Genomic DNA, 18149 nt, shown 5'->3' with positions numbered 1-18149 from the left:
TGCGATCCCTCCCCTGCTCTTCCTCCCGGGCCGGCATTCTTCGGAGAGCCACCGAAGAATGAGCGGGAGAGGCGGGGAGGCGGAGGCGGAGTCGGAGGGGCGGCGGGGGAGGCTCCGTCCCGCCTTGGCGGAAGGGCCGCCCCGCCGCCGCTCCCTGCCCGGGGCGGTGCTGCGGCCGCGGGACGCTGCGGAGCGGCGCACGGCAGGGCACGGGGCCAGGATGGGCCGGACGCTCGTGGAGCTGTTTTACGATGTGATTTCCCCGTACTCCTGGCTGGCGTTTGAGGTGAGGGGTCGGCAGAGGGAGGGACGCCCTTCCCGGCTCTCTGCGGTGCCGGAGCGGCTCTGGCGCCCGGCCGGTCCCGCCGCCGCCTCCCCCTCGGAAGGGCTGCTCACGGGCACCTCGGCCGGCTGGCTGCAGGCAGCGCTCTTTGCGCTCCGAAGTTAATTTTTCTCTCATCTCTGAGAGGTGCCTGGGCTTCTCCCCCGCGTGTTGAAATCCAGGGACAGCAGGGAAGCGTGTCTGAGCCAGACGGCAGTGCAGGAGTTAATGCTGAACATTTTGCTTCGGGGTTAGGTTTCCTATTTAAAAAGTGCAGGTGTCCTGATCATGACATGAGCCTGACCTTTCCCTTACTTACCCCTGCTTAGACTTAGATAGTCGTGACACGAATAGAGACCCCCTCCGTTTTTCTGAGATCAGAGTTCTCTGGCAGCATCCAGGAAAGGCTTTACGACTAGCCCTAATACAATAGGAAAGGATTTATTTGTAGTATTTACTGCCTTAGCTGCACACAGCTCTACAGACATCTCTAACTGTGAATCCCTCACTACTCTTTCACATTGCAGGCGCTCTGCCGGTACAGGCACATCTGGAATATTGACCTGCGCTTCCGTCCAGCTTTCCTTGGTGGCATAATGCAACAAACTGGTATGGAGTGCAGGGAGATACCTTCTTCACTAGCAGAGCACTTAGTGTGAAAGCCCTGGGTGTGTGCAGAGCCCATGCAGAGCGAGCTCTGAACTAAGCTGTGGCACCAGTAACAGATTAACTATAGGATTGTGGAGCCCCTAAGGGATTGAGAAATTAGTCATAAGGAATTTCACACTGTTGCAACTACACAGTCAGTCAGTGCTAAAATCCATCTGTTCTAAAATACAATAAAATAAACAATAATAATAATAACTTGACATGGAGCGTTTTCCTAGAGTTAGATTTTAAACCAGAATTAATTTGTGGAACACTTGCACTTTGTAATATGCAGGAAAGATACAAGTATGTCCTGAAACAGTACTCATGGTCTTAATTAGATCACCAAGACTTAAACCACATAAATCATGAATTAACAAGTCTTTACATCGGTTTACCCATGCATTAAGAGTTGTCCAGCTTAAAAGTCATCTGTCTGAATCAACATAAATCCCTGCTAGGACATTTGAACCTTGGTTTAAAACTATTCAGCTATCCTAAAGGTTTGATCTGTGCAAAACTGAAATAAACCATGTTTAAATCTTAGCATTATCTTTGGAAGAGCCAAGTATGTTTCAGTAAGCCAACATGAAATTATACTGTGAAATTTTGCTCTTCCTTAGGTATATGTACGTAGGAGGCATAATTTGTCTAGTGTTGGTTTGTTCAGTGTTATTATAATACAGCTGGAAATCTCAACAGAACTTTTTCCTAAAAGGTAACAAGCCACCAGCAATGTTACCAAAGCGAGGGGAATACATGCTGAAGGATATGAAAAGGATGGCAAAATACTACCAGGTGCCTGTACACATGTCCCCAGATGCCTTCCAGCACATCATGGGCACAAGTAAGAGTCTTAGCTGGTGTTTCTTATCCCTAGCACTTCTGGTTCCAGTTCTCCCTACCAGTAAAGGTGAAGATGAATTCCCTGTGTCCAGCCTTTTCCTGAAACTGTGAGCAGCATGAAGTCTGTGCATTCGTAGCCATGAGAGAAATTCCTGGAGAAATATGGCTGTGAATGATACTAGCATGGGAGATAACTGTGGAGCAACATGAGCTTTACTGTACAGACTGTGGGTTTCTCAGGACTGTTACAGGGGAGATCACACTGTTCTTAGCAGTCATGCAGACCACACCTGCTCCTGATGCTGTGCCTTGTCTGAGTGCTCTTCTGTCTCCCCACGAATCCAGGCAGTCTGACGGCCATGCGCTTTATCACAGCCATTGACATGACAAACCCACAGTACCTGGAACCCTTATCTAGGGAGTTCTGGATGCGGTTTTGGTCACAGGTCAGTATTTTATGCAGCCAACTTCTTGACCCTTTCTGTCACCCGTCCTGTCCCACATCATTCAAATGTGGAATTCCAACAAGAGGAAGAAAATGTCTTTTAATGAAAAGTCATAGCAGGAACTTAAGGTCACAGTGGTTCAGAAGCCACAAGCTTATGATCAGCTTAATTTGCCTTCTTTTAGGAATATATGGTGGGTCCAACAGGTTGGAGCAATGGATCAGTGGTTCATATCAGAAAACATTTTAACACATTCCTAGATTAGGTGACTTAAGACCTTTTCTGAGGTAATTTCTCCAGCAACTAGTATTGGGTTTATTTTTGTTTTTTTAGAAAACTTACTTTTAAATCCAGAGCCAAGCTTTTGTTTCTTAAATACTGATTTACTTTTTTTATTCCTTTACCAGCATGAAGACATCAGTCAGCCAGAGAACATATTGGCTGTAAGTGTCTCCTTTTTCTTAGTGCTTCTGCATTTCTGATCAATATTCTTATTGAGGACTTTGAAAAAAAAATGGATTTAAACTCCCTTGCAACTCTGTTTGGATTTTTTTTTTCTTGTCATGTTTTACATAACACTCAGAACCAGAATACACTTTTTTTTTTTTGTTAATTCATGTGGCAAGATACCCAGGCTGGACAATGAGTTACCTGTTGATACTGTTTCATTAACAGTCATTAAAGTATAAATAGTTTCTGCAGAATGCATTGAGGCATTGCTGCTATATGAAATGTTCAGGTGTAATGCAACACTTGGGGAAGGTGACTTTCCTTAGAGTGATGCAGTCAGGTTTTCTATTAAGCTTAATGCTATATTGCCCTTTTATATACCTGGAAATTATACTCTTGATTTATTTTCTTTTGCTGTTTCAATTTTGTTTATTACAGTAAAAGCTGTAATGGCATCTAAGTTAGTATACCAGCAGATCCTCTTAAATCTCTCATTTCTTCACTATTTTATAAGTTCTTGAAATATGAAGAAAAGAGAGGAGTTGTTCATGACTAGTCTCTCCTATGCAACATACCTAGTTGAAATCTGAAGTTTGCAGTCTTGCTGTTCCCCCCCAAGTCTAGTCCTTGCTCTTCAGCTTCATCTTAGTGTAGCTTTTTTACCAAAATTTCAGTAAAGGTTTGCACTTCACCTTTTTAAGAAGCAAGATTTGAAGGATATAATTAAAGTTATATTTATTTAAATATATACTTTAATTAATTAATTATCTATATAGCTAAAGATATAATTAAAGTGGTACTTTTAATCTGGTAGGCAGCCAAGCACCACAAAGGTGCTCACTTGCTTCCTCCCACTGCCCAGGAGGACAGGGGAAGAGGAAAAGAAGAATAAAAGCCAGAAAACTTGTGGTTCAAGATAAAATTACCTAATAAGCAAAAGAGAAGTGGAAGCAGAGTGAAAGAAAACAAAGAACCACCTACATGTAGACTAGACTGATGCTCAGCCAGTTCCCAAGAAAAAGGTTAACCTGCCTAAACCCCCTCTTCATCAATTACTGCTGAGCATGGCATATGGCATGGTCTGTCTCTTGGGTTAGTTCAGATCATCTCCCAGCCTCTGGTGAAGCCCCACTTTATTCACTGTGGGGGGAGAGTAATAACCAGAGAGTGCCTCGACACTGTGCAAACACCATTCATCAATAGCTAAAATAATTAGGATGTTATCAGCGTTGTTTTGGTCACAGATCTGAAACACAAAACCACAGGAGATGCTGTGAAGCAAAGTAGCTCCATTCTAGCTAGACCCTGTACATAAATATATACAGAACGTTGTCACATAGTCTCTGAATCCATCATTATTTAAATAAAGCAAGGACATGGAGAAATTCAGTGCCACAATACTCAGAACAATCTCTAATGTAGTCACAGTTTAGCAGTCAATGAGTATCCCCCGTTTATCAGTGCAGAGAGGGAGGTGTCCCCTTGTTTGCTTGTGTCTGTCTTCATTCACTCCAGCAACAAGTACTAGACTTTTCTGGAAATCTGTCATCCAAAGTTGGCTGAGAGGTCCCAGCCAATCATCTGAGTCTTTACAGGTGGATTTATTTTACACATCAGTCAGAAAAATAGTACTTTTTAAACTTGATAATAATTCCTTAGTATTCTTTAACTTCTTTATTGAATCAAAAGCAGCTTCACATAAATTGCTGTATCAGCAATGTGTGGTCTGAATTCCGCCCCAGTCCACTTAAATCCTCTTTCCGTCCTGAAATTGTGAGGACCAGATACTACATCACGGTGCAAATATTGCAGTCTAAACACTGTGGATACCAAGCATTTTGTTCTAGTCCAGTGCTACACTTGTTTAACCTCCTAACCTCCTGTTCAAGCACAGTCCAAAAGAGCTCCTCATTTCCCATGAAAATGTGGGTGCTAAACAAAAAAAGTAATTGAAAGAGTCATTAACACCTGCATGTGCAGGGTTACTTGTCCATGTGCAATAATGCATTTCTTTCTTTCTTTTTTTTTTTTTTGTGAAATACTTTATTCAAATACTTCTCATTGTTACCAGATAAATATTGAAATATTGGACGTTTAAGTTTGGCTACTTTGTCTCATTTCTGTGTGGCAGAGGCTCAGAGGAGGTGAAAAAGATCCAGCAGCAACACCAGCAACTGTTTCACCTCTGTGATTTAGAGTCTTTCAAGCTGTGTCACTTAGAGATCTCATGTGGCCACATTTGTCACACAAACTGTTTCTGTCTTGGCAGGCTTGTACTGAGAGATTTTATTTTTCATAACACCAGTTTGAAGTTTTTTGTAAGTTATCTGATGAGTCATTGTATCAAAGGTTCCTTCTTTTTTTTCCTTCAGTTTAGGAACTCCTTGTAAAAAAAAAAAACCTGCAGATTTGGGGCTTGGAAGATTTAAAATGTCTCTTCTACTTCGTATCTGAGAGTTGTTAAATGATTGATAGGTTGGAAATACAGCAAGACAGTTGGGCAAGTGTTTCAAGAGTATTTTGAAATTTTTTCATCAATACACCTTAGGTGATAATCCTGAAGATTAAATTGATTAGACTAGGGTAGGAATTAGAATGTTTACTTTTAGAGTATGCTTAATTATATCATCTTTTCACAGGTTGCCCGACAGGCTGGGCTCTCAGCAGAGCTCTCCCAGAAGGCACTTGAAATGATTTCATCCTCTACAGTGAAGGACCGACTGAAAGACACAACAGCTGAAGCGCTGAAATATGGGGTGAGATGCTTCCAATGGCACTGGGCTTCGCAGCTGTGCATTCCTTCCCTCTTAAGAATACAGGGAAGCAGGGAACAATGAGGGTGATGATTAGAAAGCACTATATAGACTCCGTGTTTTCCTGTGTGTGAAAGCCACCTCACTGTTGTTGGTAGTTCATCTCACTGTCATCTGGGAAAATAAGGTTAACCCACTCATTCCAGCTGGACAGCAAGGACAGGAACAGTACTGAGAGACAGTATTCATTGTTACTTGAAATAGAATTGTGGATTAATCAGGTTGTTTTTATGCTCCTTCAAAAGGGGCACACAGGCTCTGGAGAGTCACCTACTTTCAGATGGCTTCATTGGGCTTATCTTTAAGAACAAAGAAGGTAAAAAGAAGGGGAGGAAAAAAAAGTAAAAGTTGTTGGGATTTATTCCTGAAGATTGATGATATGACTGCAAGAAATTCTCCCATTATAACATTCTCTGTTTCATCTCCATGTTGTCAATAGGCATTTGGGATGCCTGCTGTTGTGGCACATTATGATGGGGAACCTCATCTGTTTTTTGGCTCTGATCGTTTAGAGCTGCTAGGGAGCATTATAGGTGAGTCTACCTCATTGCATCACTTTGGTTTCATGCTTTCACCCTCTTGGAACAAAATACGTAATGCAGCTGAGTAAAACACTCTTCAGGGCTTTCAGATGTTAAATAATGTTGGTTATCCTTCTCCTGGAATGAAATTGCTGACTGAAATCTGTCTCAGTACACTTAAAATGACCAAATGATCCTTTTCCAAACCAGAAGTAACTTGAGTACTCCATCCTCTTGTGGTGTGTTTCAAGGCTTTGTGTTCCATGTGCCATTCTCAAAATACTACTGAAACTCTTTAGTTCTCAAAATATTCATATGTAACCTTTTGGTACTGGACAGTAGGCCTTGGCTAAGATTATGACTATGGCTGGTAATGCTTTTTTTGATTTTTTTTTTCTGTCTTTCTAGCATTTTCATTTTATATCTGTTCCTTCTTAGTAAAAGCACATTATTACAGCTCCCCAATCCATAACTTGTGTCTACCTACACAGCTGTTTAAAAGTTGTTCAGATATTGACAATCCTTCTTTTCATTTACCTATTAACAGAATACACACTTTATATTCATTAAGAGATTTAAGTAGGTTGTGATAAATAATAAAACGAAAGTCACCTGTTTTTATTAATTAGAGGGCATCTCAAGATTTGGCACTTTGAGAGAATGTCTCTAGAAAGAGTTATGCACATAATTAGCTCATGCATTTGTGGAAAACAGTCAGCAGAAAGTATTAATTAATGCAAATTAGTATTAGTCATAGGCTTAAGCAGAAGGGAAATTTTTTTAGTTTTTTGTTTTTTTAGTCTTCAGGATGAGTTTCTGATTCTATAAAATATTCTTGACAGACATGAGAGTGAGGAAGAAGAGTACCCAACACCCACTACAGTAGTCACTAAATACTGACTGGAATGTTGTCGCCTGGTTTCTAGTCTCAACTCCAAGGACTTAATCAGATTTTCTTTTTGATTCTCTGACTCTGCAGCCTTGCACCCTTTTTCTGCTTTTTTTAACCCTCAGCCCCCACCCCCCCCAAAAAAAGTCCTAAAGAGAACTGATTTCTCCCTCATGTGGAATACCCCCAACCTGCAGAACATCTCATCTGTAATGGAAGAAAATAATTCTTCTGTACAGTTTCAGTTGTGACTAGACAGTGAAATATTTATGGAGCTGGCTGTAGCACACCAAACAAGATATAAATCTGTATTCCATCATCAGTAGTTACCCTTCACAAGAGTAGGAACAGTAATCCTGCTGCAGAAAAATGACTGGCCAATTACTTGTATGGATTAAATTGTAACATATCTCTTTTGTGATGGTTTGTCTTGCAGGTGAAAAATGGCTGGGACCAGTTCCAAGCCCCAAGCTGTGAAAAGTCCTGGGGAAATATATATAGGAAGGAAAATATATACATCAATCTTCAGTGATTATCTGAATGTATTCAATTTTATGGAGAGATGGCTTTCTCATCCTTAACAGTTAATTTTACTGCTTGGTCTCATCTCTAATTTTGAAAAATACCAAGGTTTGCCAGTATTACCAGCCTGGTGAGGTGTTTACCAATACAAATGTGCTTCCTTTCTTTCAACAGATCAAAGGTTAACATTAAAGATTTAACTTCTTGCAGAGTGAACATTCTTCTTCCCCGGTTGGTTTTCTTTCCTTTACCCTAAAAACATGAGGATTATGCAAGTCTCTTGGTTTCTCATGTCTTCCTGTTTGTCCTTTATAAACACACACACACACAAAACCTAAGAGAAACTGGCCACATTCTCCTTTTATTTTAAGTCCAGTGTACTACACAGACATAAGAAGCACAGGCTAAGATATTAATGCTTCCTTTTACTTTGCATCATGGCAGCTGGGAAGGACACAAAATTACAACCCAAAGAAGAGTCTAGGGAACCAATCAAGTATTTTAAAAGGAATTGTCCCCAACCTGGACAATATTTGATACACCTTGCTCTGCAGTCACTGATATTTGAGGAGACCACCACACACATGCATTCGTGGGCACCAACCCCAAACCTTGCAGGGGTTTTTAACTAATGCAAGTTTTACAGGAATGTCTTTGGAGAACGTTTGTGAACACCACTGTAGGTTCAGCTGGTAACTGAAGTAGATTCTGTTTTGCTTCCTCAAGGATGCCCTAATTTCTGCCTATCCAAAGGTGATTTGGATATGGCTGTGAGGGAATTCCAATCATGTAGTCTGCAGAAGGAAAGGTATGCAAACAATTAAGAAACTTCACACGGAAACACTTTGAGTTCAGACCTGTATTGGCCAAATTAGAATGACACACAGAAATTTTATTTATATAAAGTTTGATTTCTCCATGATTCCACACTCTCTGATGCATCACCGAATGAAACAGCAGCAACTGGAATTCCCTTTTTTGTCTTTTTAAGGTAAAGTATATTCATGTATTTTCACTTGAACAGCAAATCCTAGAACAAAGCATCAGAAAAAAAGTCTGTATCCTTCATGTTCTTACAGCTCTAAGTGTTGTGGGAGTATCATTTGTTCCCTCATCCACAATTTCTACTTCTTTCAGCTCTTCAGGAAATACCCTAGGATTGGAGGAGTCCTTTCTCCTTTTTACCAGTGCACCCATTAGTCTTTGGGCAAATCCAGCCTGGAACTGAAGGAAATCTTTGTGAGAGATAAGAGGTGTTAGAATGACAGAGGTTACCATGGATGTGGGTGCCATAGGTTTCTGTGAGTCCCTTGCAGCCATGTTAGAGAAAATTTTACCATTGCTCCCCTGAAACTTGATAGTCTCCAATCTGTGCTATCAAACTGATTCAGAGGTTGTGATAAAATGGAATTACTAAAACATCACTTTAAGCCAGTAGTACTGTCTCAGGAGTGGATATAATGAACTCTGGTAAGGAGCTTGTGAGAATTCAAAGAACATCCAGAAATAATCTCACAGTGAAAAGCAGGGTCTCATGAAACTTTGTTCTTTGAACCAGATCAACTGAAAAATAACCAGCCTTTGTGGCAGAATGTTGTTGATTTGGCAAATGGACCAAAAGATCCCACGGACATGGATCCTACAAACTGCAATATATTTCACTAAATTATCTTAAATGCTCTTTGACCTATTTCAAATCAGTGGAAATTAAATGCTCAATACCTTAGGTACTAAAATCATACTTAAGTACTACTGAGATACATTGCTTATTGCCTGTAATAGCCACCAGTAAATGCAAAACCACAGCCTTTGCCTTTGTATCAGTGAGTTTGCAGATTGTTGCAATTCTGACTCTGCACCTATTTTGAGCAAAATTTGCCTGTTTGGGAGCAGAACTTTGAGGGAGTTCTGCCCCTCATTTAGATAGCCTTGCTCCTGTGTTACAGAGCCGTGCTGTGAGTACAAGCTCTTGGCAAACACTCTGGGGATGACCCCAGTAAACAGCGGCTGGCAGCTGCACTGTCACGCTCAGTTCTGATCTCTGTTGTAGCACACACTGAAGCTGCCTCAGTGGTCAGTACCAGCTCTGATCTGCTGTGGCACCAGTGGCCACCACTACATGGAGCTGAACTGTTCACCTGGCTGCTCTGAATGCCACAAGGTGGCAGGGCAGCTAAAACTTGAGCACTGAGGATCTGAACAGCAACAATAAGAACTACCAGCTATTTAGGAATATTTAGGAATAGCTGGAAGAATTTTCTCCCATAAAGATGATACCTCTTCTACTCAGTTACTCAATCTAGTTCCTAAGAGCCTCACATCCCCACTACCTTCAAGGCAGCTGTTTAGCTGTCAGGCCAGAGAAGATACTGGGCAAGGAAAGGGACATTGAGCAAAAAGACTCTCAACAACACAGGCAAAACTGTCCAGGGAACAATCCTGAAGTTGTGTTTCCCTTTGTTCTATTACAGACCTCACCAGAAAATCAAGTCCCACTTCCCATGTCTGGAAAAGCTGTGAAACTGACATGGACAAGTAGGTCCCACCAATGCTAGGCTGAAAGCAAATAAACAAGTGTACACATAGGCACAACATCAGAAAATGAGCAACAAATAGGAGTTCTGCAAAGTTATGAAACTATTTTAAAAAGCAGAGGTAGGCACACAGAAAGGTAGGTTGTATCTGAGCAAAGGAAACTGAACAATGAAAGACAAGAGAAAGAAAGTGTGCCTAGATTAGGGCAGAGAACAGAATCTCAATGGGAAATGCTGTTCCCTGAGAGGGAGGAAGCAGCCAAGAAAGGGAGTGCTTAGGTAAATCAGACAGGCCAGAGTTGTTGGCCATGGAAGATCGCTTGGGGAGGAAGGTAAAGGACTAACTCTGTTTCCTGAGAAGCTGTACAGCACTTGCTGCACTGTCTCAGTGAAGCAGGGATGGCCTGGGGCCCGTGGCTCTCCTCCCCCCTTGTCCCTTACCTGTGCTCCTCACCCTGCGTGCGGCAGAGAGTGCTCCAGCGCTGACATCACACACAGCACAAAATGGAGGCCTGCAGAACAAGGCACTGCTTTAACCTCCCCCTGCAAGCACCTTCCTACTGCCCTACTGTCCTTTCGACCCTCAGCAAGCAACGCCTCCTAAATCAAGCCTCTCTCTTTTCGCCCATCCTTATCTCTGTGCAAGCGAGAAGGAAACATTTTATTAAAGCACTTACTGGATTGTGGTGCTGAGCCTCTGCTTTGCTGCCTTTTCCAGTGGAGCCAGCAACACTGCTGGAAGGAAGCAACCTGCTTCCTAGAAGGGAACCAAGCACAGAACAATACAAAAATAATCAAGAGGGTGTCCCAGGAGCTGCACACATAGCTGGTTTTATCCCAAAGCTTTCACAGATCTGTGGCCCATCCACAGGCAAGAGTGAAAGGAGTGTACCTACGCCCAAATTGACTAGTGTTACTTTCACCGGTTACTTATTCCAGATCGAAACGTGAGGAAAGTGACTGCTTTCATTTCATTTAAAAAAATAGTCATCAGCCACTGTTTCCAGACAATCTGAATGCCTTATTCCCAAGGATACACACTTGTGAAGCAGACTCTAATCTTATGCTCTCACAGTGTTTCTCTTCCTTCTCCCTCTGACCCCTCCCTTGAGATTCCCATATCTGACCTCAGGGTTCAAGGAATTTGCCTCTCATCACATATCAACACCATGGCAAAACTAGGGATTAAATGCTTGTAAAATTCACAAATTAAAAGCATTCTTTTGCTTTCTGTCATCAGCTTATATTCACCATACACATTTCACAAAAAATGAGTAAGATATTTTAACATAACAGCCTTCCTAAACTATTCTACATTTACTCTTAGATGATCCTCCATTCTATACATTCTATGGTTAAAATTGCTAAATATGGTAATTTCCAACCAGTACAGTTTGTGGGAGTTTATGCATAGCTGCATCACAAAATAAATCTGTATTATAAAATATTAAATCTTTTCTTTAGATCAGAGGAAAAATGGAAAGAGTTTGAATTAAAGGATTGATATTAGTGTGGAATGTGCTAAGAGGTAGAATGGGCAGGTGAATACCTCTGATGGCATATCTAACCACCATTCAATCAGGAAAGTGAAGAAAGCTAATGAGGGATTCCTGCAGTAAGATGGTAAGCTAAGATGCTTTTCCCAGGAACATTTCTTTCTTTTTATTTTTTTTCACTTAGACATGGTCACACCAGTATTTTCAGGAAACAGATAAGATGCAACTATTTTTTCAGCATTTTTTCCAAGGCAGATTATCCCCTTTCCCAGTGTAATTATGCAATTTAAAACTGAGATTTAAAAGCAAAACTGGTGAATCACTGCCAAGTGCTGCTAAACTGTGGTTTTAAACAACATGAATTTACAATATGAGGGTTCGTCTGTATTTTGTATATATCCCAGTTCCACTATGCTGAAATTTAATTATGATGTATGTTTATTGTAGGAAGTGGACTAATAGGCCTAATAGGCCAAGTAACTAAATAAAAACATATCTAACACAACTGGTAGCGTCTAAGTGTTAAGGAGAGTTATAGCTGAATTTTTATCCTGCCCGTGAGGCTAGGGAGAAAGTCACCTCTGCCTCATGTGACATGCACTGTCACATGAGATATGTTGGTGTTTAAAGCCAACTCAGAAAATATTTTGGCAAAGGCAGTTCTCTATGTCATGATCTGGGAGCATAATGACCACAGACTGCTGACATTTTTTTTTCCTGTAACTTTGCTTTCTCAATCTGAAAGGCAAATTGGAGAAGCCAAGAATGTGTACATGGGTTAGGAATGCTGGATTTATTCAGCATAGGATCTAGACTCACAGTGGGCTTGTCTTAGGTTTCTCCATTAAAAAAAAATCAGTTTGGTCTGATTTTACACAGTGCATTAACTGTGGCTGAATACTTACTGGATAACTCAATAAAGGGCAAAACTAAACCACCAGGATACTGCTCTCTGTCCCCAGGGCAGTAAAACCTAAAAATTACATTGTACTTTATACTGCATTCTCTGTAATGATTATTCTCAGTGATGCATATTAATTATTTATATACTGTAAGACAATAAAGAGTCAGCAGACAGAGAAACTATCTGTGAAGAGCAGCAGGGGCCAATGGAAAGCATCCCTGCCTCCAGCATCCACAACAAAAGAGGAATATCTGACAGAACAGAGATCTCTGCAGAATATCTGACAGTATCACATCTTCAATTCTGTTGCTAAGATACCGACAATTTTATGCATCTAGCGGATGGCCACTCTTGGTATCTCATATACAGCAGCTGTGGAGGATGAGACCTAACTCTATTCTCCAAGTAAGTTGACTCCACTTTCTGACCCTTGTAATCTTTACAAACAATCCTTTTTCACACAATTCCTATAAAGATTTCACGGTTCATTCCAACCAACTCTCTTCCTTGCCATACATATAATCCCTAGTATCTCTTACCATCTCAACATGCTCCTATTCCAGTCTTCCAACAATAAATGTTAAATGTTTTGCCTTTCACAGTTTCTAATGACTTCCCAAACTCAAAAGCTTAGTCTTTTCAATCATACTTTCCCAAAATCTTACACAGCCTCATTCTCAGAAACAGACTGAAATGGATTTAAACTTTCCCTAATTTTAGCTTAAGGCTGATGCTCAACAAGAAGTGCTTCAATCCAAACCAGTTCATTTTAACAAAGTGAAACACAACTGCAAGCAGGGTCTGAGATCAGGGCAGGTGATCCAGCTCCACAGCAGGAAATGCAATAGGTGTCCCTGCTACAGGACTGAAGAGAACTTCCTGAGGATTATAATCACCGCTGCACTGTGAATGGATCCAAGCTGATTTTAATCAACTACGTCAGCTTTAATCAAGTACTAGACTCAGAGCCCAACCTTGGCAAAAAACTCTTCGTGCAGGTTAGCTTCCTGATTACTCACCCTCTCAGGAGCATACTGCTTGGCTCAGGAAGCAGTTCCTATAATCCCATATCCAATCTAGTTTATATGGTGACTGCATTCAGAAATGCAACCACAACTCTCCACAGAAAACACATGAACACTTTAATTCTTTGCAGTCTACTGTAACTCCTTTTGCAGTATGTAGAGTACTATTCTTTCCCAATTAAACTTTGCATGGCAGATTCTCTCCCCATTTTCCTGGCCTATCATCTACCTGTGCTTCTAAAATATTAAGTACAGCATATAAAAGATTTGGCTCAACCTCTCATATGCTTCTAGAAGCATAAGTAGAGGGTTTTCTCTATTTTTCTTTCTTTTTTACCTGGTGAGCTAGAAGTACTGGGTGTGCAGTCACTGTCATCCAGCCACATACTCTGAACCATTGAATCCTGTTTTGGAGGGCCCTTAAGTGAGCACGTCAGCTCCTGGAGAGGGCAAAGAAGACGTGTTTTAATAATGCACCTGGTAAAATCAGGGAGGCTAGCCTCTGCTTGTTAGAGATCATACACCCACCCTGTCATTCTCCTCTTCCTCAGATGTTCCATTTTCCCTCAATCCACTACAACAACTGCTTACACTGGATGATGAACGTGAGAGTGGCTGCATCACACAGTATCCTGAAGTCTGACTCCTGAGCATTCTGTGAAATGCAAGCATTCAACATCATCATGCTTATTGTTACACACAGGCTTAACTTTCTAAGGCGTAGCTTTATTACGTAGCAGTCAGAAACAGTAAGAATGTATTATTCATCCACAGCTAGTTTTTCCACCTAGGAACAGAATTCAGGTGAACTGGCATGCATACCTTAATTTCTAGTTGCTACATAATTTAGGAGAAATACCAATTCTCTGTCTCCATTCTGGACAACTGTATGAAAGGACAAGTCTGAATGAATTTTTAAGTCACAGACCTAAGTGTAATAAAGCAGAGTGACTCAAACCACCTGTATTTAAGTATTAAATACATCTAGACATTCATTAAAATCAACAGATGCCCTATTGTGGGATTTTAAGAGCCTAAATACAGAATGAAGAGGTATTTATTTTGAACTGAGTATAAAGGGTAGGGGCAGTTCAGTCTAGGCCACCCATTCCCACAGCCACTCTCAGGCTATCGTGTTTTGTCTTATGTGAAATTCCAGGCAGAACGAAGGGACAATAAAAAGCATGCTTTTCATGTCATAGAGCTTATAAATTGTTACTGCTGTTTTCTGTACAGGTGTAACAAGAGGAAGCAGGAAAGCAGACACACATTAACCAGTATTACAGAACAGTTAACTAAGAAAGTTTAAGGATGCAATGGGGAGGTAAAAACACATTACTGAGATCTGCATTATTGCAGGATGTCTCATTGTAAAACTATGTAGGATCAAGTGCCAAGCTCTTGCACAGACAAGTTAGAGCCTTTCTCCTGCTTACAGACAGGAACGCACCTAGGTCAGGATTCCCATCCTGGTGATTTTCCATTTGCCCATTTGCCAAAAGACTGACTCCTGTAGGTCTGTCCCACTAAAATTTAGCTCCCAAGGCCATTCAAAGGGGACGTTCAAAGCAAACTCTATTGGATCCCTTTACCACCACTCTATCAAATGGAACAGACATTGAGGTAGCCTGGTGCATGTTTCAGATCTATCAAAGAAGATCCTTAAGGTCAGCTCTTCCCAGCTGAGAATTTGGGATCCACTGCTTAGAGTCGTTCAGGAGACACAGCAGGCCATGAGGCTGACACGCTTACATAGTAGAAGGTGCACTGTGCATTTAAGTACTAAATTTATGGTGAAATACTCATTGTCTGCATAAGAAACCAGCTGGTAAGAGAGAGATGAAGTGCTTAAAAATGTTAAGGAACAAAAAAAAAAAAAAAGTTAAGAGAGGCAAGAAAGATAAGACACCTTTAACATACTAAATATATTTATTCCTTCAGAAACACTGCAAAATGTGGCCAGTCTTGACCTACAAGCAGTTGTGAAACCTAAAGCCCCAGGCATATTACATGCCAGCATGCAACAAGGAGAACAGTAAAGACAGGGCCAATAAAGGCCAAAGATATTTCCTCAAGAGATTAGGAAATACATTTTGGAGGAAATGAAGGCCAACATGCTTCTCCCTTAGCAGAGCAAATCAATAACATGAATCTAAGTGAAGTGGGATCTAGATTTCCACAAAGTATCTCCTTCTCAGCACCCTTCCTCAGCAGGTGTCTCCATCCTTGTTCTCTGCACTGCATTTCTTGACCTGTGTCAAGGCACTAGAGACAGAGGTGCAGTTGTGTTCTTCTGCTCTTGCCTTCTGCAGGCCAAACTATTCTCACTCATCTGAGGGGAGAGGAAGGGAAGAGAAGGGGTTGCACTCAAGGCGGTCTCTGTTCCCCATCACTAGTAGAGGTTGGTTCAGTGGCTGCTGATTTGGCAATGGGAAGGGCACAGAGCCAAAATACTCCATCAGGAGCTATCTGTCCATCTCCCTATCAAAGAATTCCTGCTCCAGGAACTGCCAGTGGAGCGTTACTTGGTGCCACTCGGTCTCTCCACAGTCCTTGGGGTCCTCTAAGTACGTTCATGCTCCTCTTAGCCAGGACTCTGATTTCACCCCAAAAGTCTTGCCAGTGTCTTCAGTGAGGTACCCAATGACTGAGTAGCATCCGGTCCACTCCTGATTGGCTTGATGTCCCCACTCAGATGTGTCTGAGGAGGGAAAACACACACACAAAAAAAACCCATGTACTTTTCCTAGGATATGGACATACACAGTACAGTGCTTGATTTTTCAGATGCAACCCAGAGAGTCGTGTGATCCTCAGGAGTTCTACTACTTGGTTACATAGGCTTGGTTCATTCTTTTGAATCTGTCCCTTGAGAAGAAGGATTATTTGGAAGGCTACCTGGACAGTAAAGCAGAAAAACTAAGGACAATTGTCCCTGTATGTGGGAGAGAAGACACCGTTAGCTCAAGTGAACGAATGCAGTTTCATGGATTGGTGGCTGATCACTGTATAAATGTCTGTTAAACTCAGCAGTGTGTTGCTTTACCTCTACTGTAAATAATTAATCTATTATTTATGTGTTCCCTTTGCATTTATTTCCAGGTTTCTTTTAGTAGAACACAGGTGAAGAGTTTGATCATTCCAAGTTTTGAATCTGAAATGATTATGTAAGACCAGTAGCATCATGCTGGACATTTCTGAGGTAACAGAAATTTCTTGTGACTCTATGGAGAGAACCAGGAATGGACTGATGACATGCTACCAGGGATAGCCCATTCTGTTATCTAATAGGGACTACTTAAATTATTCTAGAACGAGGCAGAACTCTTTTGCATTGGAAGTATGCCTACATCTTGATCCTGGTTTCACAGCTGATGACCAACAGGTAGGCTATTTCAGCAGAACGCCAGTAAACTGTCTCCAAGACAGACTGTACACTCCCAGCCTTCTCCTGCAATATTGTGCTAATACTGTCTTGCTGCAAATGGTGTGCTTTACATGGTGGAATTACATGTTCTTAATTCCCTCTCCCCGATGTCATGCAAAGAGTATGCCTGCTCATGGGCTTGTCCCTAACTCTGAGATCACAACTCTGACTAATCACTAATTGTGCAAAACTCCATGCTGCATCCCACCTTGTAAATGAACTGTCCAGGAATGGGCTAAACCACCACAGATATGAAAATACTTCTTTTTTTCTGGTGATCCTGAGTGGTTTTGAGTCCATGACTGGAAAAAGAATGCTGGGAACAGAACTAGACAGACTGACAAATCATACAGGTCATGCCTAATGTGCATAAACAATATTCATGCAAGTATTGTTAGTAAACTCCCATGCTACGTTTGCTCTCTGAAAGCATGTGGATAACAACTTGAAATAGCCATTGCAGCTGGCTCACCTCCTCAGCTGATGGAGAATGGGGTTTGGGAAGTGGGGGAAGCAGAATTCTTGGTGATTATGCAAGGTAATCAGCTATCTAATCAGAGCAAGAGTCCCTCACACATGCCTGTCAGGAACTTCTAGTTCACTAACAAGGCCTCAGGCAGGATGAGGAAGGGAAGGTGGAATGATGTGGTAATGCTGGAAGATGGGGGGGGTGCTGACTAATCAGCAGTTCCATGTCCTGCAGTCCCTCTAGTTCTTAGCTGCCAGAGCTAGCACCTTAAACGGTCTGTATCTCCTAGATGTGCTCCCATTCTCCTCCACACCAAAATTGTGGGCACTCATCCAACCCAAAAACTAATACATACACAGAAACTAGAACACTGCACCTTGGCTGTGACAAAACTCTGAGCAGTCCTACAGCATACAACTGGGTAGCTGAACTACTGCAGATAGTCACCAGCTTGTAATTCTTAGGGAGCATTGGGTGTAGTTGGAAGGGTGGGCCTTCCTTGTCAAATTTGGTACCTGAAGCAATTATAACCACAGATGCCTGGTCCTAGGGCACCTCCTGAAATTTCTTTAAGAGTCTCCACAGTCCTGAGGAAGGGAAATGCCCTAACACAAAGTACTTGCAACTTTTCTTGCCACAGGTCTCATCCAAGTTCTCTTGAAAAAAATTAGGTGTGGCAAAATGTTCCAGAAAGTCAGCTGCAGCCTTTGATTTAAAGACAGGCTGTTCTGGGGTCTTAGAAATGTAAATAGGTGGTTTCCCTGAAGTCCTCTAGGTAGGATCACATCCCAGTACAATACAGCTTAGCAGCAGCAAAGCTCCACTACCAGGAAATTG

General features: G+C 41.6%; 2 protein-coding genes across 14 annotated transcripts in view; one reads left to right on the top strand and one right to left on the bottom strand.

Annotated features, from left to right (window-relative positions):
• Positions 1 to 124: 124 nt before the first annotated feature.
• GSTK1 (glutathione S-transferase kappa 1) lies at positions 125 to 7673 on the top strand. The gene is made up of 8 exons (XM_053970707.1): positions 125 to 286; positions 850 to 931; positions 1689 to 1817; positions 2162 to 2262; positions 2670 to 2705; positions 5352 to 5468; positions 5965 to 6058; positions 7372 to 7673. Exons 1-8 carry the CDS (start codon positions 221 to 223, stop codon positions 7410 to 7412), a joined length of 666 nt encoding a protein of 221 aa, XP_053826682.1. The 5' UTR covers positions 125 to 220; the 3' UTR covers positions 7413 to 7673.
• A 119-nt stretch (positions 7674 to 7792) lies between these two features.
• Positions 7793 to 18149, bottom strand: part of LOC128803567 (rap1 GTPase-activating protein 1-like) — a 43742-nt gene continuing 33385 nt past the window's right edge. For 10 of the 13 annotated variants that reach the window (XM_053970676.1, XM_053970674.1, XM_053970667.1 and 7 more), the window contains 5 exons: positions 13945 to 14071; positions 13754 to 13856; positions 10669 to 10748; positions 10433 to 10503; positions 7793 to 8251 (listed from right to left, as the gene is read on the bottom strand). In XM_053970676.1, coding sequence (XP_053826651.1) covers positions 10480 to 10503; positions 10669 to 10748; positions 13754 to 13856; positions 13945 to 14071 — 334 coding nt within the window. In that variant the 3' untranslated portion in view covers positions 7793 to 8251; positions 10433 to 10479. The other 3 variants (XM_053970664.1, XM_053970665.1, XM_053970672.1) reach the window with 3 other exon arrangements.

This window comes from Vidua macroura, chromosome 2 (genome assembly GCF_024509145.1).
Source record: "Vidua macroura isolate BioBank_ID:100142 chromosome 2, ASM2450914v1, whole genome shotgun sequence".
Lineage (NCBI taxonomy): Eukaryota > Metazoa > Chordata > Aves > Passeriformes > Viduidae > Vidua > Vidua macroura.
The sequence above is the reverse complement of the archived record's forward strand: the minus strand, read 5'-3'. Positions and strand labels throughout refer to the sequence as shown.